The following is a 26,176-nucleotide window of genomic DNA, read 5'->3' on the forward strand; positions in this document are numbered from 1 at the left end:
CAAGCAATCAGGCCCACGCCCACTTAGGAAACAGGAACTGTATCCCATTTTATACCATTGGCACTGTCTGTAATGCCTTATCTTCTGTATAGAGTACCTTTGGTTCTAGTTACAGCAGACAGTTTGCAGTTAATGTCTTTGTTCTGGCTTCCCGCAGCACGTGTTTTCATTTGCAGCACATTGCTGTTGTTGTATTTGTTTTGTATTTTCGTATGTGTTTTTGAATCTGCATCATTTATGAATTTGCAGCTGGTTTCTCCTATCAGAAGTGATTGCAGCATGTTTGCCCTTGTCGGCCACCATACACAAAACTAGCAAATAACACCAATCAGTACCAGCAATGGGAAAAATTAAACATTAAGGATAAAGGAATCAATTACAAAAAGAGGAAGCACGAGGGAAGCAAAAACATTTTGCATAGAAATTAGCTGTTTCAGAAACGCCCTACAAGCACACAGGAAGTATTGCACATTCATATGTCTCAAAAAACAACCGCAGCACTGTTTGCCTGAAAAGGTTGAGGGGTGATGTGAAGGATGCAGGGGCAGCGTCACCTTTTCCTGCTCACTTACATGGTGGCTTTTGGTAAGATCTAAAATTTTACTACATTTACAGTTTGACACAGTTTTCCTCCACATAAGGAGAGATAGGGGTGCTATATATTTGTGTGGAAAAGTACATGAGTGAATTTCAGGCTTGAGACCTTTGAGAGATATTACAGCAAACAGAACTTTTTTACTTACATATTCACTGTTTTACAAATTTGATATTTAATTATTTTTTATATTATTATTTATTATACAATTAGAATCAGCAGGTTTGGAGTCTCTTAATACATGAATTCTAACAGTCTTCATTGAGACTCTGTATAGAGGAAATGGAGCCAAAAGGAACTGAAAGGTCTGCAAATTATCCACATCAGTCAGAACGAAACATTTTTTCACAGTAATAATTAATTATTTAATTTTCCTTTTCATTTTCATTTCATTTCATTTTATTCATCATTTCATTTGTTGCCTATTTTCACATTCAGCATGGAACAACATTAATATTCATGTAGAATAAGATGCTTTCAAAATTTGCGTTTGAAAATTAAAATGATGTCAGTGTGTGGACTTAGAAAGAAGGGAACCTACCAGACCCCCTCTGCTCTGTCTAGAAGCTCAGGTTCAGCTGAACTATCGGCAGTCAAGTTGCATTGGGGGTTTTTTCAAGGAACAAGAATATGTGAAACAAAAAAAATGGCATCTCCATACCTGCTGTATCAATTTTGATCCATTTTCAAAAACTGTCCATCGTAAAATTGACAGTGTTATAAGAGAAGAATACTGTATCAGTGGAGAGATAGAAAATTGTTGTGACCCCTTTGTGTGTCACTATATGTAGGAATGTTTCAGCTAAGTAAAATCCGAACTTCTCATGGACTATATTCTGGTGTTGACTGGGGTTGATTTGGGCCTGACCTGCCACCCAGTGGACATGCTTATTAAATCTGGAAAGTAATTTGTACAGAAACAATATCTAGTAAATCAATGCATTCTTTATTATCAAGTGTATTGCTTAATGCTCTGCAGTGCTTTTAAATATCACATTATTTCTAAAACAGTAATTATTAGTTATCTTCTGAAATTCTAATTATTTATTAATATTAATTTAAAGTGAGTTTCCACCTATTTAGATTAAAGTGTGTCATTTTTTTCAAATTGCAGCCATCCATGTTTCCTTGGCTTTCAACATTGACACGACAAATACTGATGTCTATACTGGTAAACAAGAAGATTTCTTTGGATACAAAGTGCTTCAATACGTATCTGGCACAAAAAAAGGGTAAGTCTGCATTTGCAACCTGGTGGTTCAGTTGATATTTAATATTGCTCTTATTGTCAAAATCCTTATATACTTAAAAAGAGCAAGTTAAGTTTAGTTGCCATTTTTTAGGTTGGAAAAACTTTGAGGTGATATGAAGTCAACATAATTTAAAACTTCTAGTTATATTTACCTGTTTTTTTTTAAAGGCAATAGGTTTCCTAGCTTTTTTTCAGTTAGATCAACTTGTTCCTTTTTACAGTGTAATGAAATAAATGGAAGATGATTCTGGCTAACTTCACTTCATGTGAAAAACTGTAACACATTGTGGTTTGACACTTTGAATTATATTGCTTCCTGTGACTTATCTTCCTGTGCCATCACAACATCACTTGACGCCCACAGAGAAGGCATTTTCTTTTAAAACAGTGCTGCTCATTTCAACCTGACTGACCTTAAATGGTTAATGGTTATTGATGTCATCGACAGGATAATCGTCACTGCACCTCTGCAGCTAAATGGATCTGGGGGAATATGCAAATCTGAGAAAGGCCGAACCACCCGGTGCTTCAATAGTGAAGGTATATAAATACAGCTTTTGAAGTCAATGTCATGCAATTAATCACACCATTAAAAAAACGAATTACCGTTTCCAGCAATACAGCGAAATGCAATATAAACATTTCACTATGTAGCTGAAACGCTTTGTGTATTTTATTTAGTACTAATCAAAAGCTCTACTGTTGCAGATATTAATCTGGAGAATAAAACAATACCAGTCAAGCACCTTGGCCTGTCGATAGCTGCAGACTCCAAACACTCCCAATTCACTGTAAGAAAAAAGCTTAATAAGTTTGATGAAATCCAAAATATACATTCTCTGTGACATTTGTTGAAAATTCTGAGCAAAGAAAATCAATATGTTGAATCAAATTTCTTTTGCCTCAGGTTTGCAGCCCAAATGTAGCCCATGAATGTAATGAGAACTCCTATCTGAACAGTGCGTGTTTCAAGATCACAGCTAATCTTCAGGCAATATCCTTTTTCACACCTGGCTACCAAGGTAAAAGACATTTAGAGAGAGTAAACTTCTCCATCTCTGTGGTCATAATGTTCTTCTTCTCATCATGTTTTTGTCCTGACAAAATTTTCTATTCAAATCTTCACTCCAAATATTTTTTTTCAGAATGCACAAAAAAGACAGTGGACCTCATCTTTCTGTTTGATGGATCAGGGAGTATGACTGAAGAGGAATTCACAAAAAATAAAGATTTCATAGTGGATATAATGAACAGCCTTAAGAACTCATCAATCAAGGTCACTGCACTACTGCAACATGAAAGCATTCATAGCATTTATGTGTTGAATTATATCTATACATAATGTTAAATAAATAATGTATTATGTCATCTGTTTTTTTCCAGTTTGCAGCAGCTCAGTTCTCCTCAAATTACAGGAAGGTTTTTGACTTCAATGACTATCAGGCTGGTACAGCTCTTGATAAACTTATGAAAGAGCCCCACATGAAGAGTCTCACCAACACTCACAGAGCCCTCGAATTTGTGTTGTAAGTTCACTTTCATTGCATACGGAAGCCGAGAAAGGCTATAGTCGCAAATATTTTTTTATCCCAAGATAACAAAGCTCGTTATCCTGAGATAACGACATAATTATCCCGTTGTCTTGAGATAACAAAGCTTGTTTTCTCATTTTGTTAATCAGAGATCAGATGTGCCAAGCCAGTATGCAGACAGCAACGCCTGGTGCTATAAACTGAAAATGTCAGGACCATGCATTGTTGAACACATCAGAAGATATTTCAATCAAGGGCAGAAATTACATTAATCTTTTCATACAAGATCATTTTCAGATCAGTCCTCGTCAGCCAAGGAGTTAAAAACTAGTCAAAAACGAGCCCATACGTCTTTTGTCGTTTGCTTATTATACCTATAGTTACGTTTTGTTGTTTTAGGTGACATATAGTGGCCATGGTAATTATGACAAGAGCAAAGGGGAAAGTGCGGTGATGTAGCGTAAAGAGAGACAAAGTTCGTGTTCTGAGGCTGTCGGTACAGTCCTGTGTTTAGTATTATAACCATGACAACCGAGATCCGGTACGCCTGCTGCCGTAGGGGCGTTATTTCAGGAGACACTGCTATGGGTCGTATCTGAGGGTTGAAAAAAAATGACCTATATGGTCGTTCAGGTTGGAGGACTGGTTGTTACTCGCGACTCAGTCGTAAATCGTCTTCTCCTGATAACATCTTGTTGAGCTTTGATATCTTGAGATAAGAACGGGATAAAAAAATATATGCGAGTAGGGTCTTTCTCAGCTTCCGTAATTACTTATACAGTATAAAGTCTTGAACAAGTTGTTTCACAAATAATGTTAAAATAAAAACGGCGCCCCAGTGGCTCACATGGTGAAATGGAAGCTAAGTCCTAACTGCTGTGGCCTGGGTTCCACTTCGAACCGTGGCCTTTTGCTGCATGTCCTGTCTCTCTCACTGTCGCTATCGAAATAAAGGCAACAAATGTCATGGAGTTCTGTTTATTTCGAGCAATACAAACGCTGCATTTACATTTGTTTCAGGAATGATATCTTGGAAAACCCAGAGTCAGGCGCCTCTCGTGATGCAACTAAGGTTCTGGTTCTAATCACAGATGGAGATCCCAGTGATGTTGACAGAAACAAAATTATCAAAAGATATGATGATAAAAGCATCATTCGCTTTGTCATTGGGGTAAGCTGTCATGTAATATGTCTCAGTTATTTACCCAATGGATAAAATTTGTTGATTACAAAATTAATCCAGCTAATCATCAAGCTCAGCCTTAAATTGTGAAACTTTTGTTTATTCCAGTTTTGGGTTGAATATTGTGCAAAACTGTGTTGTTGTTGTTGTTGTTGTTGTTGTTGTTGTTGTTGTTGTTGTTGTTGTTGTCTTTTACTTGGAGGTACTTTATAATTTCAAGGAGCATTCTGGTTGCAGGTCAAAGATGCTAAGTTGGATAAATTTGAGGTCATTGCTTCACAACCGACAGAAAAATATGCCTTCAAAATCGAGAACTACAACGGACTCAAGGGAATACTGGAAAACTTTCAGAAAAGGATCTTTAAAATGGAAGGTGATGTTCAATTATTTTCCCCTCTTTGTTTGATAATGTTGTTAGAAAAATCCTGAGAAAACATGAACTAGTTTTGTCTCATATTTAGGCTCCAGTGTGGCTCGGGCAGGAGACATAGCTGGTGAAATGTCTCAGAGTGGATTCAGTGCCGTCTTCTATAAAGTGAGTAAAGTCAAAAAGGCAAAATCTGGACACATTTGAAATCTACATCTTTAACCCATAGTAACTAGAGTAAATGCTCACAGCGCTGTCTAACTATTCATACATACAGGTGCAGATAAAAAGTATGTTAAGACAAAAAGGTATTTGATCATGTTCATAAAATACAGACTAACAACAGCTTCACAAAATATGAGTTAAGTTAGGTAACGTTGTTGGATCATTACTTATCTGCTGATTTAACTATTCACCTCAGCATTCTGTAAAAACTAAGTGCCTCTGACAAATTACTCACCTGATACACTGAACACACTGAAAAGGTACGACTGCACTGTACTTGGGAAGCAGGACAGTGTAGTGGCTTCTGAGCTTTCAAACGTTGGACCTTTCCCAGACAACAAAATATGGCGGGCGTACCGGACCTCGGTTGTCATGGTTACAATAATAAACTCAGGGTCTGTCTGAACAATGGCGTAATTACCTTTGTTCCCATAGTTACTTTAATAATTTTCACAGCTTGGTTAGGTTTAGGAAAAGATAGTGATTTGGGTTAAAATAAGTACTTCCTTAAAATTTGTCTTTGATGTCAAGGTTACAATATAAACTGCTGGTTTCACATTTAATCTCGCTGGCCTTTGTCATATTGCTATATTTTGATGACCCATCCATCCACCCACCCCAAAACTCCTCCCAAGGTAGACTTTGTTGCACTTTTACATCACCACACCTTTGCCTTTGCTCCTGTCATAATTACTGGAGCTGCTACATGTCGCCTAACAACTAAGCATAACTATGACTGACCGTGTTGTTTGTCTTTCTGACATAAGGCTTGGAGACTTGTTGCACAATTGACCTATGGGCTTGTTTTTTTTTACAGCAGTCTCAAAAAACCTCCCTGTAGTTTTCAGGCATTTTCGCCGAGTCCAGGGTCAATAGGTCAATGGTCCGCCCACACATCCAATTTTACAATTGGGCAAGTAACTTGAGAGCTGTGGCATACTGGACTCATAGATACACTGAGGACAAGTTACGACACTGGGTTGGTTTGGAGTCTGATACTTGCACTGTAATTCTGCTTGACTTGACACAGTCCACTCCTTTTAAACATTGGATCAAAGAAATAATCTTCTTCTTAAAATTGGAGAAGATTAGATTCAAATAGCAGAGTAGACATGATGAATTTTCCAAAGGTGTGGCAACCCTTAGAACCCAGCTTGGGTTCTGGTGCTTGTTGGATGAGTTCATGTGGTCTTGTTTTTGTGTGTATTTGTGTCAAATCAATCAATCAGAGTCTGACTGCTGCAAGTCAGACTGGGCAGCTGATCTGTTAACTCCCAATACAACTACCGTAGTTAGCACCACTCTTGTCTGTGCTCTCACCAGAATTGTGTGTTTCTGTTAACAGGATATCTTGATCCTGGGTTCAGTGGGATCGAACAGCTGGCGAGGCTCTCTGCAAGAGGTCAAACAAGACATTGGTAAACTCATTTCTCTCTTTACAAATTATCTGCCCCTTTATTGAAATTATTTTTTTATTTGTTTTGAGATATGCATAGGTAAATAACCTGTGTCAGTTTGCAAACTAAATGATGATAAAAATAGCATTGTATTGTAAATGTAGCAAATAAATGCATGGTCTTAATAACTCCTTATGCTCCCCTGTACTTCTCAGTTGGAAAAGGATCTTATTCCAGGCAAAGCAACATAAGATCTATACGTAATGGGGACTTGCCTGCATACACAAGACTAAATGAAAGCCAGGTTGGTAACTGTCTTGAGAAACCTCAATCTGCCACTGCTAATTAACAAAACCCTTTTTGTTATGCCACAATCAGAGTCAAAATTAGCAACTAGTTGTTGAAGGACAGGAGTCTGTTTACTTTTACCTTTTGACATAACATCGCTAGAACCCTTCACGTTTACATCTGCTATGAAGAGACTTCAGGTTTTGCAGGTTATGTAGTTATTAGTAGAGCCTTAATCAATTAACTCAAAACAGGTAAATCTTCGTGGTATCTACCTTTAGAAAATAAACCCAAATACCCCATCAATCCAGCCTAAGGTGAGTAAAGCCCCTTGAGCGTATAGTGTTGGGGTGCTCTATTTATGTGTGTGTTTGTGTCAAATCAATCAAACTGCACCCTGACTGCAGCAAGTCAGACTGGGCAATTGATGTCTTAACTCCCTACATAACTACTGTTGGTAGCACCACTCTTGTCTGTGCTCTCACCAGACTTGTGTATTTCTGTTAACAGATCCTTGATCCAAGCATGCAGAATGACTCCTATATGGGTAAACTTATTTCTCTCTTTACAAATTACCTGCTCCTTTATTAAAATTTCATTTTTTCATTTGATGTGAGATATGCATAGGTAAATTACCTGTATCAGTTTCCAATCTAAATGATGGAAAAAATAGCATTGTGTTGTAAATGTAGCAAATATGCATAGTCTTATAAACTCTAAGTAAATGGGTATCTTGATAAGACACAATGGCATTAGGCTTTTTTAAAAAGCATAATTTTATATCTGTACCTAAACTATATGCTTCCATCACTGCAGTATAACCCCTCTGGTGTGAGTGGATATTCAGCAGATTACGTCATATGTGACTGTCACTGTTGCAGGATACTCGGTATCTGTTGGACAGAGGAATAACGCTCCTCTGTACTTCTCGGGTGCACCAAGATTTGATCACGTAGGACGGGTCGTACTTTTCAAACACGAGGGCGAGGACTGGACTGCAGCCCAAGCACTAGATGGAGACCAGGTTGGTCACTGTCTTGAGGACGTTTTTCAGAATCTGATTTATGATATATATTCTAGTCAGAAATAAAGGTGTTATGTTTAGCATGTTTAAACCTCAACTCAAAAAGTTCACAAACACCTTTTTATTATTAGAGCCGGTGTCAATCATTGTTAGGACATTTCTAGTAGAACTAGTTGCTACTTGAAGAACAGGGGCCTGTCCAAGATGCAGGCTTACTTTCACCTTTGAGATAACATTGCCAGAACCCCTCATGTTTACATCTGCCGTAAAGTCACTCAGAAAGCTAATTAACCAGGTTCTTGTAACAGTCAGCTGGGCCCTGATTATAGTTTTGCCTTGAAGCAATCAAGCAGATTTCTTTGATCAAATGTGCTGTATTACATTTATTTTGTATCAAGAGATGCAGAATGCTGCATGTTGCACCTTTAGAAAAAAGGGCACATCATTTCAGTGGTTGCAGAGAGGAAACCAGAGAACTTCCTTGTACTGACATCTCGTTTTGCTTGAAGAAAACTGTGACAAAACGATTGTCTTAACTTTACCTGAAGACATGTAGGTTTTTCAAAAATGGTTTAGAGAGTGCATTTTTTTCAATTTAGATAATGTAAATCCTCTTTGTCTTCACATTTTCAGATTGGTTCATACTTTGGTGCAGAGCTGTGCTCAGTAGATATCGACTCAGACGGTAACACTGACTTCCTGCTGGTGGGAGCTCCACTGTTTTATCAGCCTCAGGAAAGGAGAGAAGGCCAGATCTACGTCTACGCACTGACTGATGAGGTGGGGGCTGCCATAAAGCCTCAGATTCAGTGTGACGCTATTTAAGCTTTCATGAGGTTACTGAGAGAAAATGAATGCTTTTGTTTTCTTAATCACTTACCTTATGTTCTCATTTCTCACAGATGCAACTGAGAAACGAACTGAATGTAACAGTGTCATCCATGGGTAGATTTGGTACCACAATCTCCAGCCTTGCAGACCTGAATGGAGATGGACTCCGAGACGTTGCTGTTGGAGCCCCCCTTGAGGACGACAACAGGGGGGCTGTGTACATCTACCTTGGAGACAGACACAAAGGGATACGCAGCACTTTCAGCCAGGTGAGGCAGACAAAACCTGATATGTTATATTATTTTTGTTGTGGAAATGGTGACCATGCTGCAGACAGGTGAAAAATGTAATTTCCACTGGATATTTTTCAATGATTTCCGTATTTACCTTCAAAAACCTTTATGTGTCTCACACTGAGCATCGCACGCAGCATTTGTCTCCACCACCTCTCTAATGAGTACCTTATATAAGTGCGAATCAGACACTGTTTCAGATGTCAAATCTGTTATTGTAGAGAATCATGGGAGAGAAAATAAAACCTGGGTTGAGATTCTTTGGACAGGCCATTGATGGGGTCAACGACCTTGGAGAAGACGGACTCCCAGATATTACGATCGGATCACAGGGCATGGCTGTTGTCTTAAGGTAGGGATACTGTGTACATTATGTTTTGTACAATTGCTAACAGACTACATCTCAGGGTGCAGCTTTTTCTAAGGAGGACTGGTATTGATGTCTGACTGAAGAAAAGAACCATCACCCATCTCCTATAAAACTCACTAACAGTGGCTTCTACTCAAACAAAGGAGACTGGTGTCTTGTTCACCCTTCCTCCCTGCATTAGTGCACCCTCATCCTGTAGAAATCAGGAGTCTAATAATCCATTTTTAATCTTTCTGATGAATGTCTTTCAGGTCCAGGCCCGTCTTTCATGTCACGACACATCTGTCTTTTCTGCCTAAGGAAATAAGCACTGAGAAATTTGACTGCGTGGCCAAAACAGATACAAGTTTATTCATGGTTACCATAAAATCCTGCTTTGAAATGGTAGAAACAACAAAGAGCAAAGCAGGTGGGGACCAGAACCAATAATGTGATTCATTAACAGCTGCTAACACTGCAAACACTTTAATCCTGCTGTATGTCTTTGCAGGGGCAACGAACTCAGGACTGAACATCTCATACACACTCAATGTGGATCCAATGAGACAAACATATCGGGGTTTCTTCGAAACTGTAGAGAAAACCAGGAATTTTACCAACATTAGTCTGCTGACAGATAAAGAAACTTGCTTTGACAGTCCCATCTACATGCCGGTATTGAGATTAATCAATGTTCACACTTATACTCTTACTCTTTGTATCAAAGCAGCTATCACCTGTAAATATCATCCATGTGTCTATACCTCAGCTAGTTATTTTTTCTAAATTTCTTCCATTACCCAACATAGCACACTTTAAATCCAAGAGAGTTTTCTAAAGCATGTTATAATTAACTTTTCTTGGTCAATATAACTAATGATTTATTAGTTGTGAGCTATGAACCAAAATGTCTGCTTTGGCCATGTGACCTAAGGGCGCTTTATACTACAGACTCATCCAAATTGCGTTCAATTTTGTCATGACAATTCACTTTGAGCCCTGAAGTTATTTCCTCCTTTGTTATCTTGGTGACTTGTCATGCACCCCAGTGGAGCAACACTCTGCAGTTTTGGTGGCAAAAACGAGTTTGTTTGTGACATGTTGAACATAACCACAGAAACCTCTGTGCTGATGTGCACACCAAACTATTTCCACAAATTATTCAACAGTTACTACTGCAAACCATCCGTTTTGCTGAACACATAGCCACACATTGAGTACAATTCACATATTTCCTTGAAAAAACATTGATGAGTTAAAACTTCTCTCTTCATTAATTCACTGCCAGCTTCATCAGCAACTATTTTTCACATGTAAAATAGTCAAATTTAACAGAATCTCAAAAAATCAAACCAAATAACTACAGAAATGGAACTACAACATTAAATAACCAGACCACATAAATATATATAAATTCTACTTTAATTTCAACAGTGCACTGCAAAAAGTTACTGTGTGGATCATTGTAATGACAAATAAATTTGCATGCTATTGTGCATATAAAAATAGAATATAAGATCATTAACAAGTACAAAAACATGATTTCAACTGGAAAACAGTAATCATCTGTTTCTGGCAATATGTGTGAGCTGTTGTATTCCTGTTTGAAACTCTGCACTGTCTCTCAGACAACAAAATGTTTCCTGTGCAAAAAACCTTAAACAGTGTGAACATGCGTGTATTTCCTCCTTTTAGTTTTTTTGTTCATTTGCTTTTGTGAGCTCAAATTCTCACCAACTGACCTGCCCATGTAGCAATAACTATATAAGAAATTTATCTTGTAATTCAGCTTTTCCACCAAAATAAATACCAGTAATACTGGTCATTATCCCTCTACACTCATTCATTATTTAGTCCTTTTATTGTTGAAACCAAACTTTCTTTTTTTTCTTTCAGAAATGCGTGACAGACACATTATCACCCCTCATCATCAAGTTAAACTTTTCTCAAGTCGACAGTGAGACTGGGAATGCCATCCTGAATGTGGACAGCAAAATGCAGGATGTTGTTGAAGTACGTACAGTCACTACAGCAGGAGGCTGAGGCAGTTACATGAGTTTGACAAAAAAAACATCTCTGAGACCAATAATGGTCGTTCAAAGCACTGCTCTATTTGAACTTGCCCAGTCACAAAATGTGTATTTTTCAGCCTTGCTCTGTATTTTCAAATATGCAGCAATTATTATATATGCAATTCCTCTTTTTACAGGTTCCCTTTGAAAAGCAATGTGCAAAAAATGACACCTGTATTGCAGAACTTGAGGTGGATTTCAATTTCACGTACGTATATCTGACAAACACAGCACAGCAGCTGTAATATTAACATGATATGACCAAATGTAAGAAGTACTCTGTCTCTCTTAGGACCCCAGTATTATTGGTATCAGAAGATAACTACTTCAACGTGACTGTGAAACTGTCCAATCATGGTGATGACTCGTACAACACCAGCCTCACTGTGTACTATCCTGAAGGCCTCTCCTTCTCCAGGATGATTCTTATAGAGGTGACTTACACATTACAATTCTTTATCATGTCCCAAAACTGATCTACACTCAGTGGCTGTGTTCAGAACTGCTTACTAATATACTATTCATAATAAGTGTGATGTCAAAATGAGCATTTAGTGCATTACAGCTGCACAGTGTGTGAATTTCATGTGCACAAGAAATGCCCAGATATATACTATATAATCAAGAATCTCTGAGTATGCGCCATGAGCATACTGGACGTACTCAACTGTCCCATGATGCATTGCGGCTCCTAAAACTACGATGGAAGGCTACGAGGTGGAGGATTGGTAAGAGGAATGACCGCATTCTGCATTCTGGGATACTGCTGTATACTTCAGTGTGAACAGTCAGCTTGGTAATTGCGTATTCATCTGTTCATTTAGTCGGGAGTATGCAGTATACTGTATGCTCATTGAGTATGTAGTAGGCAGTTCTGAATCGGTGGACGATTTCTTATGGCAAATAATCAGCCGATCATGTGGCAGCAACCTAATGCAAAAAAGCATGCAGGTGTTGTCAAGAGGTCCAGTTGGTCTAATAATCTAAATTAGTTGTATGAAATAAAGGGGCTACTTAGTGTAAATATTACATTGTTCTATATTTAGACAGAAAGCAGACTACACCGAGGCAGTCAGTGATTTTTAGATTTTTGAGTTTTTGTAATTTTGTGTCTGGTTATTTTCCCTTATACACGACAGTTTCATACAAAAACAACCAAGTTATTTTATGCAAATCTGGATTTACCACTAAATGTTTTCATTTGCCTCTAATTTGCTTTGATGACTGGAGGTGAAGACTGTTCCTCTAATTTTAGCTACATACTCATCACTTAGTCTTTTTATACTGGACTCGGCTCCCAGTTTATTGAAAGTCATGACACAAATAATGAATTATAACTATAACATCTGTCAGAAAAACTCTGACATGTATTAAATTACTTGTCATGTGCATAACCAAGGCAAAGCTTTCTTTCACATGTCTTTTCCACCAGAACAGAAAGAGAACAGAAAGCTTTTGGAGGATTTGAAACCCACACAGGATGTGTCGGTTGTCAGAGGGAAAAGTGTTCACAGTAGCAAACGCTGAGAACTCACTCTTTTTTTAAACCTGCCTGAAAGCTTAAACTTTATCTCACGTACAGTTTATTAAAACAAAGGTCATGTTAACATCAAAGTATTGAGTGTAAATTTAAAGCTCTTATTCTTCTCAGCTCATCCTGACTTGTGCATGTTTTTTTTTTTTTAAAAAACAGGCCACAAGACCGACGCTCCACAGCTGTCTCGATCTAGAAGGCGTACTTGACAAAACTATATGTGGCGTCAGCCTTCCTGTGTATCGCAGCAGATCTGCAGTGAGTCATACTGCACCTGGACACCCTCACACTAGACAGAAGTGAAATGTCATAAATGTTGAACTGTCACCACGACCTTTGAAATTTGCTAACTTGGCAGCTTCTCTCATGAAGACATTTTCTGCTCAATAAAATCTAATATCATTGTATTTTCTTTCTGTGAAGGCAACATTTAAAATGTCTTTTTACGTCATGACTGGCTATGAGTGGAATGAAACTGTCTCCATGACAATCACTGGACAAAGGTAGAGGCCTTCTCATGTAATCCAACACACAGAACAAAGCCAAACATTTTCTCTGTATTATTGAAATATTCATTATAGTTACATATTTCATTCTCAATATTCACAAGAAATATTTTTTGCATCCTCAGTGATAATACAAACAGCACCAAAAACAATTCCCTGACCAAAAGCATCCCAGTGCAAATTGAAATTAAAATGGCAATAACAGTGTAAGTATCAAGAGTCACATAAATAGCATTGTGTAACTGTGTTTATTGTGTCAAGTCATTTTTTAAATACATTTATTATTACTACTTTGTATCAGCTAACTTCATATTGTGAAGTGTGTTGTGTTGTGTGTTTCAGGAGAGAAGGCACCACCACCTATTTGAACTTCACAACAGAAGATGATGCACCTAAAAGAATGGAGACTATTTATAAGGTGAGGCGATACATTTTTATGGAAGAAGCAAAGATCAGGATTAGTGATGATCATTGATCTAGTCGTTAGGTACTAGATGTAATTTTAAAGCTGTATTCATTGATTATTTAGCTACTTTGGGGCAACATTGACACATTCAGTGTTGCTAATCGAGCGACTTTCTCACTAGATATGGCAGCTTTTAAGACACATTCAGTGACTCATTATTTTTTTCAAAAAGCCCCTAGTGACAGAGTAGTTGCATGTTCAATCAACTGGCCGTCAGTCAGACAGAAATGTGTATGAGCTGTGTATGCATACCCAAAAACGAATTACGGAGCTCCTTCTCCTTTGTTTTCGTTCTAAATAATATGACTTAGTCTTAATTTTCCTTATAATGCAAAAAGTTTAATTCCAGGGTCTGAATCCTCTCCATTCATGACACTTTAGTTCCAACACGTCCTCACTGCCAACTTATCACATGTGGACGTTTGGTCAGGACCCCTTAACGTCAGCTCTTAATGCAGTGGATTCCCCTTTGGTGCCACTTTTCAACCCCATCTCTTACAAATTATGTTTTATACAACTGGACTGCAACACCAGATATGTTTTGAGGCAATGTATTTTTTGAATAAAAAAAAAAAACTACATTTATTAATGGAAGCAGAATTACACGACTGTCACACCAGGAACTGGTTTGCATCTATAGTCCAGTCTTTGGTTTAGACAACAAAGCTCTTTGGTTAAAGTTAGAGAAAGCTTGTGGTGTGGTTTAAAAAAGAAAAAGTTCACTGTGACTTCAAAACCATAATGTGGTTTCAACCTATACATGCCAGCAGACAACAGGCTGTGGTCTCCTGGTTAATGGGCTGAATGACTTAAAGGGGTTCCCATTGTGGCGCCCAGTGGCTCACCAGGTAGAGCGTGCATCACATAGGCTTAGTCCTAACCGCAGCAGCCATGGGGTCTGCATGTCATCCCCTCTCTCTCTCCAACATTCATGTCTCTTATTATTACAACAGCCTACATTAAATTTCAATGTCACCTGTCTTTTTCGCTCTGTTTTTTGGTCTTCACCAACTCCACAGTGATTTATCTTGCTCTGTAGTTGCTCAAAGCTGGACTGTGTTCACTAGCTCTTCACTAACTTGGTGGTAGGCAGGCGGTGTGCAGCACAAAATCCTATGTTTTTATGGGGGGCTTATATGAACTAAAGAAATAAGACATAAAGTGTTACTTACTGAGCTTTAGAGGTGCTTGTAAGGTGGATTTTGTGACATTTGGACAGAGCCAGACGAGCTGCTGTTTCCTCACAGTCATGTTTATCTTGGCAGGAAATTGAATAAGAGTATTTCCTAAATGTTAATGTTTCCTAAACTATTCCTTTAAAATGGACAAACTGTCTCTCACCTTCACAGATTTCTAATCCTGGTCTGAAAGCTTTTCCTGTCACCGTGTCCCTGTTCTTCCCAACTAAACTGGAATATAACTTTGAGCTGAACGACTATCACATCTCTTTCCAAGAGGTAATTTTTCGACTGCCAGAACACTACTTACTTAAAAACTGCTGCTGTGTATAAAATTACAAATTCTGAATGCCTGCCTATTACTCTTTCACTTTTAAGAACAAAACGCAATGCAGCATTACCGACATGACATCTGACGTAAGTGAAAAGTATTCAATATAACAGTATTTTAGCCTAACATGTCATGAAAGTACAAATCTCTTTAAAAAATGAACTGTTGTTGTGTTACAGTACTGCTCGCCAGAAAAACACTGCAAAATGATAATGTGTGACACTTTCATCCTGGACAAAGAATCAACCACTGAGTTTACACTGTCAGGGGAAGTACAATTTAGGAATTTCAAAGTGTATGCAGAGGTATGTAGCCACAACGCATACCACATATAACATTGAAAGTGATGAACATATAATTAACTGACACACATTTCCTTTGCAGAACATTTTCTTGCTGAAAAAATATGTTGGAGACAGCGGAGAGGTTAAATTTAAAAGCTTTGTACATGTTAGATATGACAAGCAACGATACGTGCTGGAGTCTCGTAAACAAGAGGTAAGCTGAAAAGTTTGACCACTTCCGAGATACTGCTTTTAATGTTTTTCAGTATAATCATGGTAATTTATCATATTCATTAACCGCAGAATAAAGACGGTGTTACACGGGAGAAGTCTGATGAATCTGGCTTATGGAGAAGCAACGATCCTACAATGAAACTGGTACATTCAGTCTTCACATCAACTGAAACTGCAAGAAATGTTAGATTCTCATTCTTTAAGCTCAGCTTCTGCTTTGAAAACTTATGTTTTTCTGCCAACAGGCTGAAGTTCGGGTTGAGTTCATAATTCCCCCAAATCGACAGCTGATCATTTTTACCGGAGTTGGAGTGGGATTGTTTCTTCTGCTCATAATCACATTAATCATGTTTAAGGTGAGAGTTGATTTCCAGATTTTTTCAGTTTCAGACCAAATCACAGTCCTAACACATAAAATACAACTTAAAAGGCTCTGTCTTACACCCAGCTCAAAGCACAAAGCAAGTGTCTTTGCTAGTTTCAGACCGACACAGTTGTCACTCCGTCCTGATTTCAATCAGGAGAGACCAATAAGAGGAACCAGAGAGTATGAGAAAATTAAATTGAAATTTATTGTGAACAGAAGGAATAGACTTTGGTGCATAGACCCCAGCAGGAAGTGGATCACCATAGAAAAGATCCATAGGTTTAAGGTCCTTCCAATAAGAGGAAACCTTTAAAAGGTGCAAGCTTTTAAAGAGAATGGGAGATGGCACTCTGATTGGTTTATTGTATGTTACGCCCAAAACACTCACATGATTAGTAAATAGTCTAAGTACAACCATTTTGAACCATGCGCCTGGCACAGCGACTGTTTTTTCTGCCGTTAAAAGAGCAAACGTGATATGGACACGCCCTAAATGCACTTTGGACCATGTGCTCTTGACTGTTAAAATAGAGTCCAAAGACTTTTAAGTTCATATTCAGCTGTTGCTTGAACAGAATTAAAAAAGATTTAAATTATGGTTTTGGCATTTGGTCTAATAATTTTTCTTGTATATCCCACAAGTTGGGTTGCTTCAAGAGGAAAAGGTTTCCTATGTGTTTGGAAGACGAGGACCAAGATCTTATGGTTCAAACCCCCACTGAGCCTACCCCTGCTCCCACCAACGGGTTAATCAGCCAATCAGAGACTGAAGGCAAATCTGACCCACCTTCAGAGGCAAAACTGCTTCCTGATGATGATCATCAGGAATCTGACAGCAATTCAATCCAGGGATTGGAGTAAGCAAAACAAATTTATCACAATATAAGAAGGCAGACATGCTGAAGTTATGGAGTATGCAGCCTGCACAGAGAGTCATTATCAGAGAGCAGCATCACTAAAGGAACCGTTCATCATTTTGGGAAAATATGCTTCCTTGCTGAGAGTTAAATGAGAAGAAGATTGATACCCCTGTCATATCTGTCTACTGGAGCCTGGAGACGGTTAGCTTAGCTTAACATAAAGTCTGGAAACAAGGGGAGATGCCAGTGTTGCAGTCAAATTTTATTTTCAGTATATAGCCCAAATCACAAATTTACCTCAATCTGTACCGTGTATGACGCCCTCTGTCCTTAGACCTTCGAACTGGACAAGGAAAAACTCCCCAAAATAACCTTTAACAGGAAAAAAATAAGTTATAACTGAAATATGTGATAACTGGTTGTCCTAAAGACAAGGTCCCCCCTGGAAAAGAAAACTGGCATGGTTTATTGCATCACATGCAATAACTGTAGTTGAACAGTAAGGACCTTGGACAAGGGACTGAGTGAACAACAGAAACATCGAACGTCTGCAAACACGGTCATCAAGGTCATCTACCAGGAGTCAGTGGTCGGCCAGAAGGATGAAGGGGACCTTTCACATCAGAGACTTTTAACAGAGACAGTTCCATCTCCCCCCGGTGTATGATAAACTGTTATAATGTTACAGATGTTCCATAGCCTCCATAGTAGGTGTGTATGTGATGACAACGGAGAAAACTCCATCTGCTAACAAAGAGAGCAAAATCTCCACAGAAAGCTGAGTTAAGAATTTTTGGTCAAATTCTAATATTAAATTTACAGACATGCTCAGGCTACATTAGGAAAAGAAGTTATGTAAAAGTTCTCCCATTGAAGGGAAAAATTCTCCCTCAACCCTGCTGAGACTCAGGTTGTCAATCCTGGAAGGGTCACATCCGGCTCGGTCACATGATCCCCTCAACACAAGTGGTTGTGTTTGTAAATGAAAAGCTGGCAGGGGTCAACATCCTTGTCACTTCAGTAGCATCTCCTACTCTTTTTTAGCATAGCATGCCTTGTTATATACATTACCGTAACATTACATTACATTTAGCTATTACTGGTCTTTGGAATAGGTATTTACTCAGGAAACAGTTCAAGTTCTATTTGTATTATATCTGACTGCTTGTTAAAAAGTTTTTTTAATTTGATGAAGTGGTATGTCAAATTAATTGTTTATTGATTGATATTGATTACTGATCTCATAAAGAGTGCCTTTATGAGCATAACTCACTAATTCACACAATTTAACACAAATATATACATTAATAGGAAAAAATTCAAAATTGATGACATTTTATATCCAAATGGTCAAAGGTCAACTTCACTGTGACATCAGAATATCAAGACTGTTACTCAGCACTGTAACTCAATAAGGGGAGATTATTCCCCCCTTTATTTGTGTGTGTATTTTGTGTTTGTTTTTAGGTGTTTATTCGTTATTGTGCATTCATTGTTTTTTATATTTTATGATCTTTATCAGTAAAAAAAAATTGTTCATCAGTGTATGTTGTGTTGATTTATTTTGTGCCAGTTTTTAACAAAGAAAGACACCCAAGCTGCCAGTATACTAGCAAGAAAATTTTTTTAAAAAATATTCACCGCCAACCTGCCCAGAAAAATAGCTTTTCTACCAACAATTGTGCATAGGTGTAGGGTAGTGCAATTTATTAGAGACATTATCATGATATGTAATAGGCCTAGTACAGTTTGTATTTTCCATAATGCTTCTGCTGAGATATCTCTATTAAGAGATCTTTTAAGTTATTTTGAACCCGGGGGCCTAAAACCCAAAAGTTAATGTTAAAAGAAAATCCTTCATTTCATTTAAAGGTGTAATGTGTATGATCGTGCTGCTTGATCCATCTCCTCCATAGGGGGCAGAATTAGAGAATAAGGTTTATTGCCAGGTGTGTTTTTACTTACAAGATATTTGGCTTCGTGTTTGGTGCAGTATACAATAAACATATTAACAGGAAATAACAATAAAAAGGTAAAATACTGCAACAGTCAAAAAGATAAATTTATATATATATTATATTATACACATATTCAAAAATAATGAAAAAAACTGTGTACAAAAGTGTTGACAAAACTCCTGCTGAGCAGGATGTGCAAAAGATCACAGTATAGACAATATGTGTTCTGTGCAGGGATAATACTCTGAGGTGTTACTGTAATGTGGTTGTTGATGATTGATGAGGCCAGGCTCAGAAGAAATGGCAGGTGCTGGTTCATTACTGGGCAGGACTGGACTGGAATTCTGGTTCTGATACAGACAAACATGTGATAGTTATTTATATTCAAACATGTTAGCTCTGTTGTGTGTATAATAGTGAGGAGAGATATGAATATGCTCAGATAAATACAGTATTACATACTTGCTGGTAGTTTGACTGCAGACTCTTATCATAGATTTTCATTTTTTATTTTAAAAAAATATTCACTACTGTATCAAATAGGCTACACCTAATAATAATATGAGTTTATAATATGATGCACTGTGAAGCAGACGGCCATACAACAGAGGGTCACAAAAGTAAGCTACATGCTGGCTCATAAGCTAGCCAAACACAGCAGCTCGTTCTCAGAGGGTGAGTTTCTGAAAGACTGTATGGTTGAGACTGCTAGCATCCTGTGCCCTGACAATAAAAGTCAGTTTGAAAAAACTTTAACGGAGTCAGTATGGCCCACTGGAAAAAAAATATTGCCCACCCCTGCACTAGGGCATTGTATTTGCTTTTGCAATGATTCAGATGTTTGCAAACAGGGAAGATGATCTGACACACGCAGGCAGTGCAGGGTGAATTGAGGCAATGGCCAAACACAGGTTTTCGATGCTGCAACTTGAAGTCAGTCCAAAAAGGCAAACAAATCCAACAGGACAAGATATGTAGGCAGGTCTGAAAACAGCTACTAACGACAAGCAGAGTTCGTGGAGCAGAAACAGGGTATTGGATCACGATCAAGGTGCAGTGGGATTGAGAGGGCACCTCTGAGGGCATGTGGCGGACAGATGAGAGCAAGTATGAAAGAGAGACAAACACATTTCCCTATGCTTCTCTAAAGGGATGGCATTGCTGTTATTCTGTAATGCTTTCTGTCTGTTTGATAGACAGTCTTGGGAAGGTTTGCCCATATAAAAGAGAAATGGTGATGGACATTTAAATACTGGTCATTAACAGGTTTTTAGATTGTTGTTGGGAGTTCATTAGATTATTCATTGTACTGTAGTTGAACTAGCCATCACTGAGACACACAGACCAGATGAGTAAAAAGCTTACTTTTGTTTGTGTGCAAGAGTGACCACAACAGATAAACTGAATTATTGATAGAAAGTTAAAGGCCCGCCTCTGCTCACCCCCGAAAAAAAGTAAGACTCCCCTTCCTTCAACAAACTTACCCTCCCCCTTTCCCAACCCGTCATGTCATATCATTGTCATATAGTCTTTTAGTCTGGAGAAGACTGATGGAAAAGATGCATGTGAAGAATCGCATCATCCTGCTCACCCACACGGTAGCTGTTGGTAAGATTTAAAACAATATTCACCTACAATAAGTAAATATATGAGGACAATTAATGTGTCTGAGGAAAGAGTTGAAGCAGGTCTTGAAGATGAACATTTGAAGGAATAATTCTTGATTTTCTTTCCAAGAGTGAGATGAGATGGATTGATACAAATCTCATGTCTGTGCCTGAAGCATGCAGATCCAGTCAGGGTGCGCTTAGTCTATCTCAGTCTTTCTCAAAGTGCGGTCCGTGGACCACCAGTGGTCCGCAAATGACCCCTGGTGGTCTGTGAGTAAATTTGTTGAAGTGTTTCTCAAGTCGTTTGAGTGACCACAAAGCCTATAGCAATGAGTAGTGTATATACTGTATGCTGTTTTCAATATTAAATCAACTTATATGTAAATTCAAACATTATTTGTATTTGCTGTTTTACGGTTTCATAACTTCGCCAGTTTACAGTTTATGTTTTATGATTTACATAAAAAATGATCAGCTTGACATTTGAAAGCAAATGTGGAAGAATCTGATGGTTAATCTGCCCTGGGACTGCGCTCTAACCCCAGTTAACAGCAGCCTATTAACTATCAAACACTGACAACGGAAAGATCATGGACCAGCGGATTAAGACTGGGTCAATTAAAAGAAAATCAAATGTAACTTCTGACATAATGGACACAACAGGCAAGTGTTAAGTTTTACTATTAACACTGAGACTCATAGTGTATGATGACGTCCGTGTGCGATCATTTTTATGAGAAATAATTACCACCACATGTTACTGTACAGTGTGTGAGGCACAGGGGCTGTTTATAATTAAAACTCTGTTCCAAGTCCAGGTGGCTTGATAGCCAAGTGGTTATGGTGCCTGCAACATTGGTGCCTGATTTGACTCCACGTTGGCCGGACACTTTAAGATATGCCATTCCCCGACTCTTTCCCTGACTTTCTCTTCTTACTATTCTACCAAAAAAAAGACTGTCCCAGGTGACATTCTTCTGTGCAAAGCTTGCTAAAATAGTAGGCCCTATTGGTTTTGGGGATGTTTGAGGAGTTAGATGGTCTGCCAGTTTTATTTCAGTGGTTAAGTAGTCCTTGGTCTGAAAAATTTTGAAAAACACTGGTGTAACTTAATGAAAAGACTGGAGGAAAGAGAACACAGCTAACATGTCTGTACAAAATTTAAATCTGTACACAAACAGAAATGTAGATACATCAAGTTTATGACCTTATGGGACGTTACATGCTAAAATCAAGGATGGTCATGAGCCTAAGTCCCTCTAAGCAGCATATTTTCATGACACTTTTTTCATGTCAAATACTTCTGCTTATAAATATAATGGCTGAAGGCTGTAATCTTTACAAGTAATATCCCTGTGCCAAGATCTTTTGCAAGTCTATGGCCCAATCCCAATGTCCCCCCTCAACCCTGAACCCTGAACCCTCACAGACTTACCTGACGTCACCTGGTGAGTGTTTGGGGATGGGACAGCACTTCTATCACGTTACCTTGATGATGCAAAACATTTGCATCCAACAGTGGGTTTGGGACTTTTGATCGCATATTGTTATTCACTACTTTCACTTCCTGTTTGTAAACAAAAGAAATAATGTTGGATCTGATCTGATCCAATTTGGATATTTAGAATTCATCATCATACCATCATAGGACAAATAACTCCACAATTCAGGCTCTGAATGACAGTGAGCCCTGTGTTGATACAGTCATATACTGTCTTTACTCTTCTAATGATAACATTAGGGCTCGTTCCTTTCATGCTTGTTCGTTTACTGTTCTACTTCTATTTATTATTTCTCTTTTATGGCCATTGATAACCATGGCAACCCCATGTTTAATGTCACAACGCTATGAACTTAAGGTATTTCGTCCAGGCAAACCCTGCAGAAATGCATAAATGACATGACAAATGACATGACAATACAAAGTGACATGAGATGTGGTAATCGGCACATTCTCGTAATGAAGATGGTGGACAAGAGTCAAATGAGCAGTTATATAAGGAAAAGTGAGCTCAGCAGAATCCCTGATCCAAGGACAGCAGCAGTCAACCAGGCCTGACAAGGACACCATCTGCTGTTTGTTGTTGAGTTTTTTGAATATCCAGAATCACTTGGATGTATTCATTAACCAACTATTTACATTCCAAAGTTCCTACCCTACTTTTTAGGCCTAATAATTCCTGTCTGCCAGTAAATGGAGAAGGACAGCATGTTTTTTGTTTTTTGTTTTGAAGGTGAGCAAAGAAAGAGGTCATCCAATCAGAGTGCTCCAACAGAAAGGTACAAAGAGCTAAAACCCTAATAAAAAAACGTGTATGGTGGTGGTAGTAGTTGCTGCAGCATGCACAGCATTTTGCAACAGTCTGCCATAAGTGACGTTGGTAAAACAAGAGTTATGTATGTATTATAAATGTTAGTGTAACTAGATTGGGAATGACTGGAGTGGGTTGATAGACATTATTAAATTAACTGATATCTTGAACAAAAAGCCATCCACAACCGGCTTCGCAAATGGGTTGAATGTTCAGAACATTCAACAATGGCACCTTTAGCTAACAGTGAAGCTATGCGTTTCCTTTCCAAGTGGATATCGCCACCTCTCCGGTCACCTTTCACCCGACCAGGGGCACAAAGGGTACGAGGCATACGTTCTAACAGATAAAGTTGGGCATCTGTGATCATGACAAGTGGTGGAGCTGGAACATAAGGCATGACTCAAGTACATATGATCATCCAGGAGTTTTTGCCAATCCTGCACCTGCAACACCAGCACTAATGAAGACACCATATCCTCCCAGGTGTAGGAGGGGTGTTTTGAGATAGAAACATGTTATACTAGGTAATGGGCTTAGGTTTTAGCCAGCTTTTAGACAAAGCTTTCTATCAGATTAATTGTTAATAAATTAATTTAAACACCATTTCTTTTCACAAATTACAGCCATCTCTGTATCTTTGGCTTTCAACATTGATACAACAATCCCCCACATCTCCACTGTGGACCAAACAGATTTCCTTAGAAACAAAGTGCGTCAATTCATGTTTGGCCAGAACAAAGGGTAAGTACTGTTGTTTCAGTTAGCCTCTCTTTACCTGGGACTCGCCACAACTGTTGTCCACGAGTTCCAACTATCAAATTTGTATGTTGATATCACAATCCTGGCAGAATCACTTGCTGATATCAGAGGCCTGTACCATGAACCAGGATTTGTGGTTAGCGAGGTAACTTCATGTTTATTACTTGGCTTTTCAGGGTTGTGACAGTGGTTCACTTCTTCTCTTCTTACCAGGGTACATCGCCATGGTGACTTATGCTGCACTCCTCGCCAGCTCCAGAGCAGGTTAACTTCAGACGATCAGATCAGTGGAAAAGACTCATCATTCCTACAGGATCTTGACATAGACTAAAGAGGTTACAGTTAAGTGTCAAATGATAAAGAGCAATAGATATTTTTATACATCAGTAGAATCGTTTTACTGTTTGAGGTTTTCCATGTGTCCACTAAAACAGAGCCTCTAACAAACAGAGGGAGAGTTTATCATGCTTATAGTAACTATTATAGCTTCATTTGAATAAAACAAATGTTCTTGAAACTTCACAGTGTTGATACTTTTACACTCCTAGTTGGGCTGTTGACAGATTTTGATCTGATCTTCTGAAGTTGAACCTGCTCTGGAGCAGGTTAGGTGTGCAGCATAAGTTACCATAGCGAAAACCCAGGGTTAAACCTGAAGTTACCTCGCTAACCAGAAATCCTGCTTCATAGTGCAGGCCTCAGAGCAGCTGTCATTACGCATGGCTGTGGCTTTTTATAGGATCCACTGCCTCAGATCATTACCTGCCTCATATGAATGGGTTTTCTCTATACGTGCTGTTTAAACATCTGGCCCCTGGTATAAATGGGACCTAGAAGATGACTGTTATCATAATTGTTGACCTGATCCACAGGACACCTGTCACTGCACCCCAGCAGCTAAATGGATCTGAAGAACCATGCAAAACTGATCTAAACCAAACTCACCAGTGCATCATTATGCCAGGTACATATTTTCTTCAAAATAAATATGACACAATTAATCAGAACATTAAAAACAAAGTTTCCAACAATGTACAAATAGAGATGATGTTTTAACAAGGTGTTGGGTCACCACAAGCCTTCAGAACAGTTGTTACAGATTGTTTCTTAACTCTAACTCTACTGGAGCTATGAAAACGGCCAAATTATATGATTCATACCATTTTCATCAAACCACTCAACTACCACTTGTAACCTGTAACAAAGTATTTGCATTTGTCATGCATTTTTCCAGGACTTTTTTCTAATTTGTTACTTGTCCATATAAAATGAATGAAAACATGGCCTAAATCCAAATGTTCATCCACCTGGGCTTGCAGACTTCAGTCAGATGTGCTGTGACATTTTGGAAATGCCCACGGCCAATGGCTGGATGGATGTAAATTGTGTTTAAATTCATGATTATTTGACAAGCATAATATTATGACTATGATTATTATTACTATTAGCCTAGCTGTTGTAAAGGTAGTAGTTACAGTTATATGAATAAAACCAATGTTTGATAATCTGCATTGGCAATGTGGACGTCATGGCCTGTTAGTTCCAAACTCTGCATATGTAAGGAAATCCATACATTTGGATTCAGCCATGTTTGATACTGTAGCTGAATGATTTTTTGTTTGTTTGTTTGAATGAGCACTAATCAGATGCTATTTTCATAGAAATTCCTCTCACAGACCAACCAATACCCATCAAGCACTTTAGACTGTCGATGGCTGAAGACTCTACACTCTCCCAGTTCACTGTAAGAAAATCGAAAAGCTCAAAACGGTGCATTTAATTGGAAATAAATTCTCTCTGTAACATTGCTTCCAAATTCAGAAGAAGAAAAAAATCAAGATCATGAATCAAACTTCTTTGGTCTTTGTTCTGATCTGTTCTAGGTTTGTAGTCCAAATGTAGCCCATGCATGTTATGAGAACTCCTATCTGAACAATGTATGTTACAAGATGACAGATCATCTTCAGCAAGACTCGTCTCTCACTTCTGCTTTTCAAGGTAAATTATGAGACCGTAAACTTCTCCAAGTCTGTGGTTAAAACGTGCGTCTTGCAGTAAAATATTATTCTCAATGTCTTTGTCCCGACTAAACTTCTACACCGATTCTCACTCAACATTCCTTCAGAATACACAAAACAGACAGTGGACCTCATCTTTCTGTTTGATGGATCAGGGAGTATGACCGAAGAGGAATTCACAAAAAATAAAGATTTCATAGTGGATATAATGGACATCTTTAAGAACACATCAATCAAGGTCACTGCACTTATGCAATATGAAAGCATTCATATTTGTCGAATTGTATCTATACATAATGTTAAATAAATTATGTATTATGTCATCTGTTTTTTTCCAGTTTGCAGCAG

The 26,176-nt window shown here is 38.3% G+C and overlaps 2 protein-coding genes across 2 annotated transcripts in view; both read left to right on the forward strand.

The window, feature by feature from the left end:
• Positions 1-465: 465 nt before the first annotated feature.
• Positions 466-18,713, forward strand: LOC111660400 (integrin alpha-M). Its single transcript, XM_023413667.2, has 33 exons — positions 466-585; positions 1,710-1,827; positions 2,296-2,387; positions 2,556-2,638; positions 2,755-2,869; positions 2,993-3,123; positions 3,231-3,373; positions 4,400-4,550; positions 4,800-4,935; positions 5,024-5,097; positions 6,500-6,572; positions 6,767-6,855; positions 7,350-7,386; positions 7,721-7,863; positions 8,497-8,643; positions 8,766-8,963; positions 9,209-9,339; positions 9,609-9,766; positions 9,848-10,011; positions 11,233-11,349; positions 11,546-11,616; positions 11,701-11,842; positions 13,102-13,200; positions 13,366-13,445; positions 13,574-13,654; positions 13,791-13,866; positions 15,264-15,371; positions 15,471-15,509; positions 15,603-15,728; positions 15,808-15,921; positions 16,011-16,085; positions 16,187-16,297; positions 16,951-18,713. Exons 1-33 carry the CDS (start codon positions 537-539, stop codon positions 17,167-17,169), a joined length of 3,690 nt encoding a protein of 1,229 aa, XP_023269435.1. The 5' UTR covers positions 466-536; the 3' UTR covers positions 17,170-18,713.
• A 1,941-nt stretch (positions 18,714-20,654) lies between these two features.
• The window catches only part of LOC111660426 (integrin alpha-X-like), a 17,249-nt gene continuing 11,727 nt past the window's right edge, over positions 20,655-26,176 (forward strand). The window contains 6 exon segments of the mRNA XM_087175927.1: positions 20,655-20,734; positions 23,675-23,792; positions 24,683-24,774; positions 25,472-25,554; positions 25,694-25,808; positions 25,936-26,066. Coding sequence (XP_087032053.1) covers positions 20,677-20,734; positions 23,675-23,792; positions 24,683-24,774; positions 25,472-25,554; positions 25,694-25,808; positions 25,936-26,066 — 597 coding nt within the window. The 5' untranslated portion in view covers positions 20,655-20,676.

This window comes from Seriola lalandi, unplaced genomic scaffold (assembly GCF_002814215.2).
Source record: "Seriola lalandi dorsalis isolate HSWRI2012SDOR001 ecotype SW California unplaced genomic scaffold, Sedor1 jcf7180002054518, whole genome shotgun sequence".
Lineage (NCBI taxonomy): Eukaryota > Metazoa > Chordata > Actinopteri > Carangiformes > Carangidae > Seriola > Seriola lalandi.